The sequence below is a fragment of the Aptenodytes patagonicus genome, chromosome 5 (assembly GCF_965638725.1).
Source record: "Aptenodytes patagonicus chromosome 5, bAptPat1.pri.cur, whole genome shotgun sequence".
Classification (NCBI taxonomy): Eukaryota; Metazoa; Chordata; class Aves; order Sphenisciformes; family Spheniscidae; genus Aptenodytes; species Aptenodytes patagonicus.
The window spans coordinates 49,815,883-49,832,477 of record NC_134953.1 but is presented as its reverse complement, the minus strand read 5'-3'; the positions used below and the strand labels follow the sequence as shown (position 1 = coordinate 49,832,477).

At 36.1% G+C, this 16,595-nt stretch overlaps 1 protein-coding gene across 6 annotated transcripts in view; it reads right to left on the bottom strand.

Annotated features, from left to right (window-relative positions):
• The window catches only part of RALGPS2 (Ral GEF with PH domain and SH3 binding motif 2), a 131,020-nt gene that overhangs the window by 63,240 nt on the left and 51,185 nt on the right, over positions 1-16,595 (bottom strand). For 5 of the 6 annotated variants that reach the window (XM_076339657.1, XM_076339654.1, XM_076339656.1 and 2 more), the window contains 3 exons: positions 15,733-15,816; positions 6,880-6,969; positions 3,360-3,452 (listed from right to left, as the gene is read on the bottom strand). In XM_076339657.1, coding sequence (XP_076195772.1) covers positions 3,360-3,452; positions 6,880-6,969; positions 15,733-15,816 — 267 coding nt within the window. The remainder of the gene's footprint in view (positions 1-3,359; positions 3,453-6,879; positions 6,970-15,732; positions 15,817-16,595) is intronic. The other variant, XM_076339653.1, reaches the window with a different exon arrangement.

Sequence of the window (16,595 nt, the reverse complement as noted above, 5' to 3'; positions counted from 1 at the left end):
CAGAACCAGAATTTTAAGAAGGGTAGAAGATGTTCCCACTGAACATTTTGGCACAAGACTCAGCGTTCTAGTCTCAGTCACAATTTTTCCCCTATAAGATACTCAATAGTGCAAAAATTACAAGGGTCGGATTGCTAAATTTTTATGCATATTCCCTTTTCTCTTTCAGTTAAAGATCAACCTACGTGAACATGATAGAAATGAAATGTCCCTTCTGTAAAGCTGTAAGTTCACTATTGAAATAACTGCTCTTTTTACTTGCATTTCCTATATCCTAGTCTTCATTAGGATAGCTAACACACCAACAAACTGAACACTGGCTCTCAGAAGAAAGTCACTTTTTAAAAGTGAATTGTTTCCCAAGACATACTGATCTCTGACATTCCAGCAATTAATTTACATCTTTAGCTTTGGTTCCAATATTTGGATGAACAGCATCTCACGTTCATTAAAACTGCAGACATCTGCCAATTCCAGGACAAGGAAACAGTAGACAGGCATGACTTCTTTCCAACCACCGGAACATGACATTTAACTTTTGAAGTTTATCTCCTTAAAGATGATTCCAGTTTAATCAGCCTAGATTAGCCTGCCTTTAATAATATTCTAAAATATTCTGCCGCCATTTGGTGTCTGAAAGGCTTTTGTAGTTTTGCAGACTGGAAGGTAAGACAAGACTAACAGATACAATAATGGCCTAAATTCAGACTTGAATGAAATTAATTGTATTTTCCTCAAAACATGCAGATTTGCACAATCTTGTTCAAGTCTGATATATCATTTCAGGCTCTTTGAATAACCTCTGAAAAAGTTGATCCTGTATGACTTGCCCTTGTGCTGCTCACAGTGCAATTCACATTATGTCTCCACTTCCTGCATTCATGTAGAAAAGTACAGGGAACCCAACAATATTAAAAGTGTTTCTGTGAGGGTAAGTAAGGACCCAGCTGTTATTTCTTCAGTTTTGGAGCTGCTTCTTTTTCTAAATAATTTTTATTCCTCTGTCTCTTAGGCTCAAATGATGCAAGGAACAGCAAAGAGATGTACATATACAGAGACAACAAAAGCTAAGGCTGCTAGTTTACAGTAGATGGAAAGGACTCAGAGCCTTCTAGACTGCTCTTTGCTTTCTAGTTATAGTGTGCCAGCACTGAAGACAACCTTTTTGAAATGCAAGAGAGATGACATTTCAAGGGTGCTGGCATAGTGGGGCAGGATTCACTCAGTGATGGTCACACTTCAGATGTCTAATGATTATTTGCTTACATTGGCCAAGTCCTAGCTGGTCATCTAGACTTCCTTTACATTAAATGGAGAGAAGTAGAATATTCTATTCTATGTACTTTCTTGGAAAGGTTCATAATTCTTTTGAAGTTTTGAACAGGGCAAATCACACATTAGAAGCATTTATTATTCTCCAGAGCTCAGAGGGTGTGCAGGCAATGAGTGAGACAAATTTCAGACATACCGTCAGAAGACATGAATTTCATCTTTTTTAGAAACATTAGATTACCAAGCAAATATTTAATGGCTCCTTTCAACTCTAGATTCCAACCACATAAGGTGACTTTTTTTTTTTTTTTAGGGAGTGAATATAGTTGTGGTTATTCTCCTGACTTTATAAGTTGGGTTGACCACAGGTTGCTACAAACTATCTCAGAAACGGAGAAGAAATCCTTCCTTACTGAAGGTTTTGGAAGGTTACTGTATAACTTACTCAAATGACTTGGTGACTCAAATGATGGCTTGGCGGTGTGCCTTTTCACATGTCTTTTCTTGCTTTTAAGATACAGAAAGCCAAAGGCTTAGAATTACTTCAAGAATTTATAAACTGAACTTCCAACGGAAAGACATCTACATCAGTTTGCAGTGCACATTGCTAGAAGCTATCCTGCAACCTGTATTTGCAAAGGCTTATATAAGATGATGAAAAGCACAGACTCGCTTGGGATTGTATGAGTAATTAAACACCTGCAGAAATGTTACCTGGCATTCCAGAGGTTGGAAGGGGGAAAAACTTTAAAAACTGATACATATGCCAACAGCACACAAATAATCATCATAAGTGCAAAACAGGACTTCTGGTTGACCAAGCAGGAAAAGAAACTGAGGATTCCCAGTTCTGAGTGGCATAATTATGGTAGTAACTAACACGGTTTGTAATTTATGGTTACAGTTGACATTTGTTTCAAGTCAGGCACAAAAAATAATCAATTTGGCATCACTGTTACAAAAATTGTTGAGGCATCAGTTCATCAACATGACAAAAACCAGAAAAACAACAGTTCTCCTCGAGATCATTTTGAAGTGTTAACTTCATTAATACTTCCTTAGAGAGATTTGTGGTATTTTGAAACAATGTCTTACTTAATTGTGCATTTGCAAAATGTGCACAGAATTATAGATGAGCATCTCGACAGGAGTGAATTATATTCAATTTTGGTAACATTTATCAACTGAACAACTATCATCATCCAGTTACCAGACAACGAAACACTTTTTCTAACATGCGAGGATGTGTTGACATGTCTTCAGTGAAAGTTTTTAGCTCTTTTTAGTGATCTATTTATATTGATCCCCCGCACAGGAGTATTTCAGTCACGTGATTATTTCTATCCCACTTGAAAATGTCACAGTTCATCTGTTTACACAGCTGGATAACTGCACAATGTATGGCTGAATCAAGCACAGTATTTTCTCAGCTCTGAGGTATCAATGAGCAAAAGTCATTCCTAATGTTCTTCTGATCAAGGATATAACTACACAAAAATAAGATTAATTCCAGTCAAAAAACCAGATGTCAAATAAAAATGTTTCCAAAGAAAGCCATTCTTTCATAACTGTACAAAAGCAGACCTACAAATATACTGCGTAATGCAGTTGTTATAACTATGAAAATAATTCTGAAAACTCTGAGAAAAATTGCTAGATTTAGTTATCAGTCAGAGAAACTACAAATCTCTTTATGGAAACTGAATCAAGAGTTTCTGGACATCTGCTCTCCATAGCAAAAAAAATTCCAACAGTATAAACCCCTAAACGATTAAAGTATGACCCACTTTGGCATTCATAATTTTCCAGCAACTAAATACAAAATAGCTTCTGGCCAAATTAGAAGCCTCTGCATTTAGCAGAATCTGCAGGGAACTATTTTTCAAAGGAAAATATTTCTATACCAGAATGGAAAAAAAACTCAACAGGAAACCATAGACTTAAGAGGCACTAGAAACATTATGTACATGGTACGAGAAGATTAAAAGTATCTGTAATAATTATTGCATCCCTGAAAACAAGCTACAGAATGTTGCATTCTCCTAAGAATAAATTAAAACCCCTTCACTGCCCTGCTGCTCACTTACCGCCCACGTTTTAGTCAGCCTGAAGATTGGAGCACTCTGTAGGCCTGACACAACTGCCATAAGAGCATGGAGATTATTCAGCTCATACAGTTTCTGAGGACAAAAATATATAAAATAACAATAAACAACATTCCAAGTGCTGTCAATAATGAATACAGATTAAATAACAATCTAAAATGAAGAAATCCTGCATATTCTAAAATGAAGAGTTAATTACAGTGAACTGCTGTGCACCCATACCACTTTTATGGCACCTCCTAATTTTTCATTACTGCATCTATACAGTTTTGGATTAGACTATACTAGCTGCTTCATAGTCCAGAGAGAGCCCTTAAAAAAAAAATTCTATATGTGCATACATCTTGTGACATGTAACAGTCTGACATTCAAACTCAACAAATTCCTTTCATAGCATTCAACAGAATTTTCAAACTTAACATGCCAAAAAGGATAACCCAGTTGTGAATGATGTAATCATGGCAGTATTTAATATTGTAAATGCATTTGGCACTGTGGGTTTATGTAGCTACCAAGGCTGCATCAAAGCACCCAAAAAATATTGTTGCAGGATGGAATCAAGCAGGTAAATTTCAAAAGCCACGTACCTGGAGTACTTCTCTCACTGAAAGACAATTTTTGGGGTATGAAAACTCAAACTAACTAGTGGAAAGGAACAACGAAATCAAAATTGAACACAGGAAACATCAGGGTAAAAGAATTTTCTTAAAAACTCTCTACAAAACACTGCGCATAAGTGCATTTTCTTACATATTTGGAATTTCCCTCCCCTCTTTTTTTTCTTTCCCTCTGTCTCCAAAACCATCGATCTGCCTTAGCCAATTAACTACTGGTACTACTGTCACGAAAGCTTAAAAATGATCCATAAGAAAACACTGTTCCTTAAGCTCTTCTGCAATATCAATTATTCCGATAGCTACGAGCACCCAGAGATATGAACTACATTCAGGGATTTTTGGTGGAACACACAAAACCTGAGGTTTTACCCCTAACAAAAAGACTTTGATAAAGAGAAATGGATATTCAATCACCGTACTGCAAATCCTGTTTAACCCACTTGGAAAATTCACCAAGGTAGGTTAGGATTCCAGCCAGAAACATGATACAATAATATAAGGCACCTTTGCTATTCAAGAAATGGTGGAAGTCTTTTTTTCCTCCTTGAAACTCAGCTTACCCAAGTTTTCTTGATTAGGAGGCCTTTCCTGAGATAACAGGACAAAAAAGTTAGACTAACTTGATTCTGAATAAATGCTGAATATCAGAGGAGACCTTATATTTGGAAGGCCAAAATCGATACTGCAAGGATGGTTTTCCGGAGCAGGGCAAAATGATTCTCTCTCCACTTAACACACTGCCAGAAAACTAACAGCCTTTTATAGAACAAAGTCCTCATAGGTATTACTCAGAAATGCCACATTTAATGCTTACTGTCAGGCCACCCTAGAAACAATGTCAGTTTGAGTGCCCAGAATCCTACGGTTCCAGCACGTCTACTGACAAACAAGATTCTTTCCACACCTACTGAAGACGTCTTTCCCTCTCCTAATCCTCTTTTGGGAGGATTCTTTAGTAACTGTGTGTAAAGGGCAATCAATATTTTGTGGGGTGAGGTGGGGTGTGTGTGTGTGTGGATATTTGTCATATACCATAGTCCTACTATTCTTCCAAATAGTACTGCTGTCCCTGCACTTATACAATAACCTTTTCTTTCCCCTCCACACGTCCCCAAACAAGGTAATAAAGTTCACTGTCCCAACTGAAAAAAAAAAAAGGCTGTCCTAGCTGCTGCCAGCATTGAAACAGAAGTCATAACCAAGCAGGATAGTCTGGGAACTTCAAGGGAATGCAACTATTAAGTCCAATTAGTTCATGCATAAAGCGATATAGCATGAGATACCATTAAAGGACTGCTAACTATACTATAGATAGATAGTTGTCAGCACAAAGAATTCACTGTAGAGTGGATTTACAGCTTATCTCAGGTAAAGTTAATTAGTGTGACCTCTGGCACCAAGCTGCTTTGATAATAGCTCTGGTGTAAACAGAAAATCCTTCAAATGGCGCTAACTGCAGTAACTTCATGTTAGTGGCCACATGTAAGCCAAGATAACAGATACAGTAAGTAAATTAACAGATATAAAAAACGCCCCATATATAGTTTCTTGCTTTTTGTAATTGTGATTTTTACAACTCATAGGTAAGCAAAGCTCAACTAACTAATTGTTAGAGCACATAATTGTCTCAAAACCAGCAGCATTTCAGCAGACACTGCTGTCTGCAGCCCACTGATGAGATCAGGCACATTCAGGGTGCTGTACCCAAAGCAGAGCCTACACCCCCCAGCACTGGCAAGTCCCATCCAAATACTAACCAAACCTGACCCCACTCGGCTTCCAAGATCAGTTCTGCCCTATGACCACACAGGTGAACCTCTCCCCTCCTATAGAAGGACATGAATAATGAGGCAAATTGTTGTATGTTTGTATTTCAAACAAAAAAACAAGAACTGATTTTGAAAAATACACGAGATGAAGATACATTAACTCACCAGATATCAAAGGATATTTAAGAGAGATCTTTAACAGTTTATGACCACAGCATGATTATTGAGCACAGCCTGTGGAATCTTACAAAATTAGCTTGCTTTGCCCAAAATTTATAGTCAAATCCCGTAGAAGTAAAATATTACTTCATTAGAAATGTGCATATCAAGACAAAGAATGCATTTGTAAAATAAATACCAAGGTAATTGACAAAAAATTTTACATCTTTCTTTGCAGCCAACCTGAGGTGGTCACAGAAGTTAGCTGTAGTAACAGTCAGCCACCATCTAACAGGAAAAATTTGAAAAATATCCCTCTCTTCACACTACAATGAAGAAGTTTAATTCTGTTTGAAGGACCAGGACTCTGGTTCATCTACACATAAGTCAAGATGTGCTGACCCTTTTCTTATGAATGTCAGTCTGAAAGGCTTTCAGGAAGGTATCACAGGATGAGAGCTCTAAAATGTTTTCTGAGTTCAGGTACATTTTTGAAACAGTATTTATTAAGTTGGTATTATTCATGCCACAATTGGAATAACAGACAACAGATCCTTTCCTTTCAATAGTAAAAGCAAATAAATTATTTCTATTCTGACTGATGCTGTTTGAACTGATTCTACACACACTGTTTTGGTTTAACCAACATTAGAAAACACATCCGGTAAATTATATTATCTAATAAACAGTATTTAAAATAAGGCATCTTCGCATTTCCTTAGTTAAACTATTTTTCTTAGAAACAAAGGCCTCCATTTCATGACTTTGGTCTGTCACTATTTCTGACAACTTTGTTACACGCAGAAGCCAAACAGCTATTCATGTCAACAGATACAACCACAGCTAAATCAGGTATCAGATAAATATTTACGCATGTGTATTTTTGAACTGACCAACTTCAGCATAAGAACTTTCATCATGGTGAATCCCACAACCCCCCCCAATCCAAATTCTTACCTTCGCAGTTTTAATATAGTGGCTCAAAACCTCAGCTCTTATTTTTAAAGTTTGTGCATGTAGAATCTCTCTAACAACCCAGAAGCTTACCTAAAAAGAAGAAAATTTGCCTTTTTAAAATAGAGCTTCAACATTATGCTTTTAATATTTTTATTTCATGAGTGATACATTAAAAGTCTCACAGCATTCAACTTCCATCTATAAAGTTGAATACATACTAGAAAATGCAAATGCCTATACTATAAAATCCCAAACAATATAACTCAGATACTAATAAAAAACTTTCTTCAAAGTGCTTTGCTCTGTTATTCTGCTCATTCTTACCCAAAATACCTTCTACCATTACATGGTCAAGCAGTTGCTTAAATCAAATTAATAAATCCAACTTATATTTAGAATTGAATCTTTTATCTTGTTAATCTCTTCACTTTCCCCATTTCCTAACAGGGAGCCACGCACTCCAGTATTTTGTTGGAGAGCGCATGTTCTGGTGCCTGCTTTTCTCAGTAAGTGTGTGGGTGGCTAGGACTTGTCTTTCTAAAATCTGTCACATCAGTCAGTTGCGTACAAAGACATTGGGATCTGTTTTTCTAATGAGGAAAACCCTTCTGCCGCCAGCACATCTCAAAAAAACCCAGCAGAATCAGTTATGTACAATCTATGCAAACAGACTCATTTTCAGCCTAAGTTTAAGGATGAGATCTCACAGACACAAAGCAAATGGCAAAACTCTCAAACTTCAAACAAAGTTCTCTCAAGAAAATAAAATCATGATGAAATTTTACTAAGAGAGTCTATAAAATGAAGGAATATAAAAACTAAAATTGAGTTATATCCTTTGGTTTTACTTTTCTACAGCTTCAAAGCTGCACTATCCAATTCTCAGATGAGTTGAATAGCTTCAACTACAGTTCACTGACATTTCCAAATTCTCAACACCTCAGAATAAAAATAATAATCAGATCAATATCATCTGAACAAAATTGGAACATAAGGTAGGAAGCCTCTGCTATAAACTAGAGTTTATACTTTGTACTCTTATTGCCGGCTACGCCAATTACCTGCTAATATACAGCATACTACCATACTCATTTGTTAACTTTTATAAGACTAACGTCACTACTGTATAAAAATCGCTGTTCTATTCAGTATGGTATGAGGGATGGTTGCTGCATTTTGTAGTTACATGAATACCTCATAAAAGCTATACTTTGAACATGTTTTGTTAACATGTCTAAATCCTAATCTTCTCTCCTCTGCTCCCCCCACGCCCTCTGCCCTCATAAACTTTAGCACAAAGAAGAATGATAGATAATAAACACCTTCATAACTGTAATAAAACAGTAGCAAAGAATTAGCAAATGGTAACAAATACTGTAGCTTTTATGCATGTATTCACTACAAGTTAGGAAAAAATGAACGATTAGCAAGATACAGCATGACTGCTATTTACAAAGCTACTGAAAACAGTGTATGAAGAAATGTATGCTCTCATACATAAACATCTTTCAACCTGTCATGCTGCTTTGATTTTTTAAGAGTGATGCTAAACCACTTCTCGTAAAGTAACATTGCATATGTATTCAGGTTCCTGCCCAAAATTTCAATTAAAAAAAATTAAATACCCCGTTTATCCTGTTTCACTTTATACAGTATGGGAGCTCTTTATACAGAATAGCATGAGAAGATCCGCACCTCCACAATTATTACCTTTTCAGTGAAGTTACAGTGATCTGATGAGAACTGGGATGTCAAAACATAACAGCTCTTTGAAACCAGAAAATGGAAGAATTACAAAAAAAACCACGAGAAAACCCACAAACATCTTACATAACAACTTCTTTCCTTTGGTCTGTTTGTCTAAGGTTGTATTAGCCAGGAAAGAATTAGCCACAGAGCTCAGTGACTTTTTTCCTTTCTTTCTTCTTCCCTTTTTTTTTTTAAAGCGAAGTATCTCCAGATAAACTGTGTTACCCTACCATAAAAAATGGTTCTGTGCAAACAGCATTACTATAAAATATGTAAGTACTGAATACAGAAATACTAAAGTATTTGACAGTACTTCAAAATATTGTCAAAAAAGTTAAACCTCAGTTTGATGTTCTGTTGTAGTTACACAGCTTGAGAAAACCAACTTTTCCCTTGACTGATGAATGAGTTTCTAAGGAGATGCCTTCCCTTTGAAGGTCAAGGAAATTTTAAAAATTTTAACATAGATTTTCATATCATAAAGAATCCAGTAGGGACAACACACGTATTGCTGTGCCTTAAAATCCCAAATCTCTTCAGTCCCAAGTTAACAGAGCGTCGATGAAATAGGAGACTGCTTGTGGTAGGCCAGACTATGAAACGCTTGCTCAAAATACAGAACAATGCTCAATCATTTTCATAAGGATGAAAAAACAAACAATTTACTATGTTGGCCCTGACTTCTATGAAAGTTCATTAGTATCACAGTGACATAAGCACTGTGCCACACAAGTACTCTTGTTTACTCAAGGAAGCCTGGTTTCCATCCCAGTCCCAGCCAGACTGAGTCTCAATACTTCCAAGCTCTTGCAGGAGAAACAAACCAAAACAAAATGGAAAACTTTCTTTGAAGCTTAGAGCCATCCAGTCCCTTCAGTGACAGAGTAAGCAGGAGATAAAGAATTAAACACACTTAACCATTTCTACTCCAACCACCTCCACTTCTCTTTGATGTGTTTTTACTGGCATTGACATTTGTTTTTGGCTGGTCTAGTTTATTCACTGGTATCTTCAGACAGCACCATAATCTAATGTATTCCAAATATTGAAAAATAAACAATTTAAATAAACCCTTTTGTTTCAATAGGCCACTTTTTTATTTTATCCAGGTTCATTCTTCACGTAAATTACACGTATTTGTTCCATTCATATTTTGTGGTTATTTTGCTTCAAGTCCTCTCTCATTGCATTTAAATGTTATTATTTCTCACACTGTCTGACCAATATAAATCAGTTGGATGACCCACAGCCTTTGGGCATCAATGCCTTTGATACCAGTTCAAGACAGCATTTAACCCTTGACATATAATTGTGTATTTATATTCTTCCCTATTAAGGTCAACCTAGAAAAACATGCTTAACTTTTGAACGTATCTTCTCTTGAATCACAGCTTAAGCTTTTTTAAATTATCCCATGTTTGCCTTATCTGAAATACTAATTTTGTTGTACTGGTGCTTTTAAGTTCATAGTTGTTGGTTCCAAAACTAATTCTGCTTTCTGTGCTAATTAGTTGATAGGCAAATTCAAGACTCTCTCTTTAATGGAGTTTCTGGATCATTCTTCCAAATATCTGTTAAAAACATTCTGATATGCTACACAAAAAGCATGTAATGTAAAACAGACAGTACTGACCTTGCATCATGACAGCTAAGGTAGAATCCCTGTCTTCTTTTGTTTTGTTTCCAAAGGAAGCTCACTAACCTCTTCCCCACCCCACTTTTTTTAATTTCTGATAACCCTAGTAAAATTTCACTATCATTCTTTATTGCAACTCAGCAACACTGCCCTATTCAAGACAAACGTCCTCTCCTACATAATGTTTGCATTTGGTTTAAAAAACAAAACAAAACACAGTTTCACAGAGTTAGTAAAACATAAAATTTGCCTTTCAAGTGGGATCTTTTGCTTTAAAATTGTTCCAATGTATCGAATCTAGTTGACAAGTTTCTCTAATATTTTAAGCTCTGTGGCAGCACAGTTCCACTCCCATTCAAATAAAAACCTCAAGAGGTTTTTAATACAGATAATCTTATAACCAGGAGAGCAACTGTTACCTTTACATAAACTATGAAATGTTTTCATATCAATGCCTAACAGCAATCTTCAAAAAATACACACCTCTTGTTTGCAATTTATGATAAACACTTATTTTCAAAAGGTAGAGAACAAAGGCTTAGGAAGTAGGCAAACTTGACGATTTTGCACTCTGACAGATTTACCAGTTACAACAGTAGTATGCAAGTATACAACTGACGTTCAGAAGAAAGCTGAAAAAGGCAGAGATCAGGGTTTTTAAAAAAATGTGTAAAGAAATTACATATTTAAAACCAATACTTAATAGTAGATATGTGGATCTATGGAGTACCATGTAGCAATGTATTCTTCAAGAATAAAAGAATCCTGGCATGGAATGATTCAATTGATTTCTCTTCCCTGAACTCGATCTGTTTTTACAGGCACCACATATAATTATCACATAACTAATGCTGGAAATACACTACTTCATTCTCAGTGGACTGCAATCAACTGCACATAATCATTACTGTTTCCAAAATGCTATCAGCAGATCAATTTGCTGTGAAGCAGCTGTTAGTGATTTAATATTCTCTTTACTTACAAAGTGACAGCTGTTCATGGTTTTCTTTTGGCAAGTTGGGGGGAAAAAGGAAAGAGACAGATGCATAATGCATAATTTAAACCCAGTGAAATTTCAAAGGTTAACAAAAGTTTGATGAAATGTATTCATGCCTGATAAAGCCGAAAGTCGCAATGATTTTCCTGATTACTTATTTTAGGTCTAAGCATTAGAAACCCCCAGGTAAGTGGGGCAGGTGCCCAACAGGAACTACACTCTGCTGAGCAAGCACCTGGGGTAAGAACTGAATGCCAAGAAGGCAAACCAGGCAAGGAAGATGAAAATTGCTTACTCCACCGTGCCTTCTTATTCCCAGCTGCCACTGCCTATCCCATACAAATTCCTGGGTTTCACTGCTCCTGAAAGGATGGTGAATCTAAATACAACATTACTATTGGAATGAATGAGTCCTCTGCAACGATGCATTTGGAACCGTAGGCCCACACTACATCAAAAGTTATCCAAAGTACTGTCTCAGTAAGTCAAAAGTTGAGGTACTAACAGAATAATAGGAACCTGTGACTGAAACAATACTTGCCCCTTTTCCCCACCCTCTCCAGTCCCACTATACTTCGAAGGTAAGACTGACGACTTTCCTTGGTGTCAGAATAAAGGCTGATGAAAATTTCTTGGAAGAGCTTCTTGCAAATGGTATGTCCCTCAGCCACCAAAGCTGCATGCAGCAGTTTCCCAAAAAAATTGGTTAGAGGCAAACTAATGCAGCATCTGAGCTGATGTTAAATATCTGGACTTGTTTCCTCTTTTATTACCTATTCTTTGACTCTTCAAGGAAGAGTTTATCCTACAGGCTATTATGACTCCTACGTCAATGTTTTTCAAATGATACCTTAAAGAGAACAGAAACAAACGTGAAAAAAGAAACAGGAAAGAAGACCTAGACATGCCTTCAAATCTTTTGGCTTTAAATATAGTCCAAGAGACAGCCTAAGCACTGCAATATCCAAATGTGATGGTGCTGACAATGTGAAAAACAGAAAGAGAAGCTACTTGTCCTGTTCCAGGTGATTTAATGGTGAATTGCAATGGCTTCAAGTACTTACTGGCTGCCTGTTAAAAAAAAGACCTTTTTTCATTTCTTTGGAGATAATCAATGGAATAGAGCCTCAAACTGGCCTGTCTTGATTACACTGGTGACTCCATAAAACTCACTGACATGGCAAAAACACACGCTAGATTTCGCCACTGTTCTTGTTTCAGGGGTGTTCCAAGGACAATTCAGATTATTGGCAATATATTTCTTTTAGACATTAAACCCAGCAATAACAGGCATGTAAGAAAGGGAATCTTCTGTAGCAGCCAACGCAATGTCTGAAACCCAGTAGGGAAGTGAAAGTCAGGGACAGATCCTGTCAGATGGATAGGTCTTCACTGGAGCTTAAAGACAACAGAAAACAAAATTTTCAAGATATTAGGAAGGCTCTTAAGAAATCATTAGCAAAGATATTCTCAGTAAAGGAACCTGTCAGCTGACAGAGGGGCACATCCAACTTTTATGGCTGTAGAGAAAGCACATGAATGGGGTGAGGCTTAATTACAAACCTAAACCTTATGACAAGAAAGTTTGCAGCTATATTTGTGTACATACCACTATATGGAATGTCTATACAATGACGTCCAAAGAGAACCATAGACTGCCTGTCATGGCATCAATCTTAAAGCTAATACATTCTGTTTGTATGTTTATTGCTCTTCTGGTGTTCCCCAAAAATAAGCTACAGAAAGGGAGAGTTCATAAATAAGTCTTAGTCCCTTTCTGACTGCATCATTTCTAGCGAGGCCTTCAGATGCAAAGCCAAAGGGAAGAGAGGGGGGAGAGAAACAGTACAAGAAATTCTATACACAACTGCTCAAAGCCAGAGTGCTGCATTTATTCAAGGTTCTCCTTTACCATACTGAAAAAATTTAAACAGTTACACAGGTCTTTTAGTCCACTGAAACATATTGAACAAACTCAAAGACACTACAGACCTTTGAGAGTCACCTAGTTTTACAATTTCTTTCAGACTGACCTGTCTTTCAATCAAAAATAACAGTTCCTTGAAACAAATGAAGCATAGTAAAAAAAAAAGGAAATTAAGACAGATGAAATAGCCAGTGACTATCAACAACTATCTATATAACATACACTCGGGGGTAACGAAAATATGTAAGGCTCCCTTTAGCAGCTAGCAACGCTTTGCAGGGAAACAACTATTATGAAGAAATGAATTACTAAGAGGCAGGTATTTCTAGCATCTTATTCTCCTTATTGCCTTTGTTGTAAGAGTATAGCCAGTTTCGTATGGATTTTTATAAAAACTAAGACTGAACAAAAACAAGACTATCACCCATCAACTAATAATCCAGTGAACAGATTTGATAAATGTTCCCACAGACTACAAATATAGAAACATCCTTTAAAAAAAATTAAAATCTGAGAAGCTCACAAAACCAAAAAGTCATTAGGATGAATAAGAAGGGAAGACTTAAGAAAGGATTACAATAATAAACTAATGGGATTTTGCTGGCATGATGAAATTCCTGTATGTTAATCTAAAAATACTGTATTTATAAGTTTTCTAAACACTATTTAACAATAAAGTTAGCATTTTACCAACATTTAAGATCTTTAACAGCTACTTTTAAAGTACAGGTCTCTCCTCCTGGCTCTGGCCAGCTGTACAAGGCAAACCTTCCTTCCCTCTGCTCTTAATATATTTACAGGTTAGATATTTTTGAACAGTGGTTCTGTAATGACAAACAGTCAGTTTGCAGACAGCTGATTGCTTATTCCCATGAAAAGGTTTCCCCTCCTTCCTTCTTGCTACTAAGCATATTTTACCAATTCTTTAACATGTCTGAGGTTGACTTTCTGTTTAGCCAGTTCCTGCAGTTCTTTAGTACATTATACAATAACAAATGAGAAGTGAGGTCCTTGATGAGGTACACTGCCTAACATGGCCCTTACTACAAAAACATTTCGGAATATTCAGCAAAAGAAAATGTTTCTCTGAAGAGATAACTTACATGAATAAACAAGACAGGAACAGGTTTCCTAGAGAGGTGGTCGATGCCTCATGCCTGTCAGTGTTTAAGAGGCATTTGGACAATGCCCTTAACTTTTGGTCAGCCCTGAATTGGTCAGGCACTTGGATGATCGTTGTAGGTCCCTTCCAACTGAAATAGTCTATTCTAAGACAGCAAATATTGGAATCACTGGCATATCAGTGATATTAGTGTAAAAGTAGCCTCAGGCTGAATATATAGTCCAATAAAGGAGCAACTTCAAAAGCTAGATCAGGAAAATTTTAACTAAATACAACCAAAAAAGAAAAACCAAACCAAAAAAGCAAAGCCCCAACCTAAACCCCCCAGATTTCAATAGATGGTATGGTCACAAGAAGTCTATGGTGTAACATTTTTTCTTTAGTCAAGAGGACAATCAGACAAGTGTCCAAAACCCATGCCCAGAGAAGCATTTCAGTCATTAGAAGGTTAAGAAATATTTTAAGTGTTGTCAATGAGAAGTAATAGGATTTGGTCATATCCTGAATGTGAGCAATAACGAAAAGTGAGAAAGTACTCAACAATTGATAAAAAAAAAAACCTGAAAAGGTTAGAGGTTTGGTCAGAGTTTTAGATGATTAACAAAGATGCCTGTAGATCTCTGGGTACAGAAGATAGGTCTGGAATAGAGCCTGTAAGTTTGAGACATTATTAAACATTTACAAGATGAGACATGAGGGTAATAGAATTACTTCATTCTGAAATACAAAATATGGCATTACACAAAAAACATTAGAGTTTTGAGACTTGGTTGGCTAGCTACACAGCTGGAGTCCTACAGCTTTAATTGTGGAGAAAGCTAAAATTCTTATCTTATTTTAAAAGTTAATTTTACACAGAGAAATTTTTAAGTAAGAAAGCCATAAATCTCAAATACAATACCTGAAAAATTATGCTAAATAGAGAGTTGAAGAACAAGTTTTGTACAGAAAAATTGTTTGGAATTTTTAAAGTTTGCCCAGAATCACCTTAAAAAGGTAACCATACTGACAAAAGGCTTATATTTTTAGGGACAAAAACATCTACGTGGAGCAAAAGACACTCAACTAACACAGAAAGAAATTACATCTAATTACTACTCCAGAAATCCTGTATAGTAAGCCTTTAACCTGTAATTACCATTCTGTCTTTATGTAAAGGACAGCCAGCATTTATGGGGGAAAAACACTTAGTATTTTCCTGTTTCATCAATAACTGCTATTTAAAACAAAAACACAGCTATTTCTTCAGTACTGTTTTGGTCTTTCTGTATATCCTGAAAATAAGGAACTCCTTATAGCAGATACTTTAAGTTTCCAAGTAATCAGCTGTGATCAGTAATAAAAGGGATGTGCCAGAACACTTTATTCCCCAGACTTTTTAAATGTGTACATGTACTGACACTGGAAAAACAATAACTCACATGATTGAATCTTCTGGTGAAAGCAACAGCATTTGGTGCAGAACTGTATTTCTCTTTTTTGTTCCAGCCACAGCTTGCCAGCTCCTGGGAGAACAAGGATGAAAATTCATTTTTTTAAGTTAGTGCATAACACATGTTCAGAGCCAAGAGCATATAGAGAGACAAATCTTAAAAGTTTCAAAATAACTTAACAGAGCAATAATACATTGAAGTAATAAATATATAGTTACACTTTTTCTGATTTATTCTGTAAATTGAGATTCCACAAGTCTCATTTCTGAATTGTTTTGAATTATTAGATTTTTTACAATTAATCTTTTGTTGAATTAGGAACTTTTTTTTTAATTCAGCTCTTATTAGAAACCAGTGAAATAATTCAAGATCCATTTTGTTACCACAGAAAATCCCGCTTTAAAATTGAATCTGAGCTAGGGCGAGCAGCATGTTCTTTTGTTTTTAATTGCCTTCTGAAGATACTTAAAGTCTACTGAGAAGATACACCTCACTGACTCAATCTAGACATGTCCCATTATTTTAGCTTGGCATGTTGCATTAAAGAAATACCAAAATTGTCATCTTTTGCAGCAACAATAAAAAGAAACACTATTTCCAGTTTTCCCTTCCAAAAAGAGCCAATTTTATTTTAAGTTGAACAACACTCAGTGCTTAGATAGTTTTGTGGAATAAAAGGGAGCAAGGGGACCTGCTTAGAAGATAAAAAAAATAAATCGCGTAGTTCCTATACTTAAGTCACCCTAAAAACTGTAGGCCTCAACAATCTCACAAATTACTTGTAAAGTCTGAAAAAGCATTACTTTAACTACAAAGTTACAATGCCTCTTAATCATCTGTAAAACTTAGTC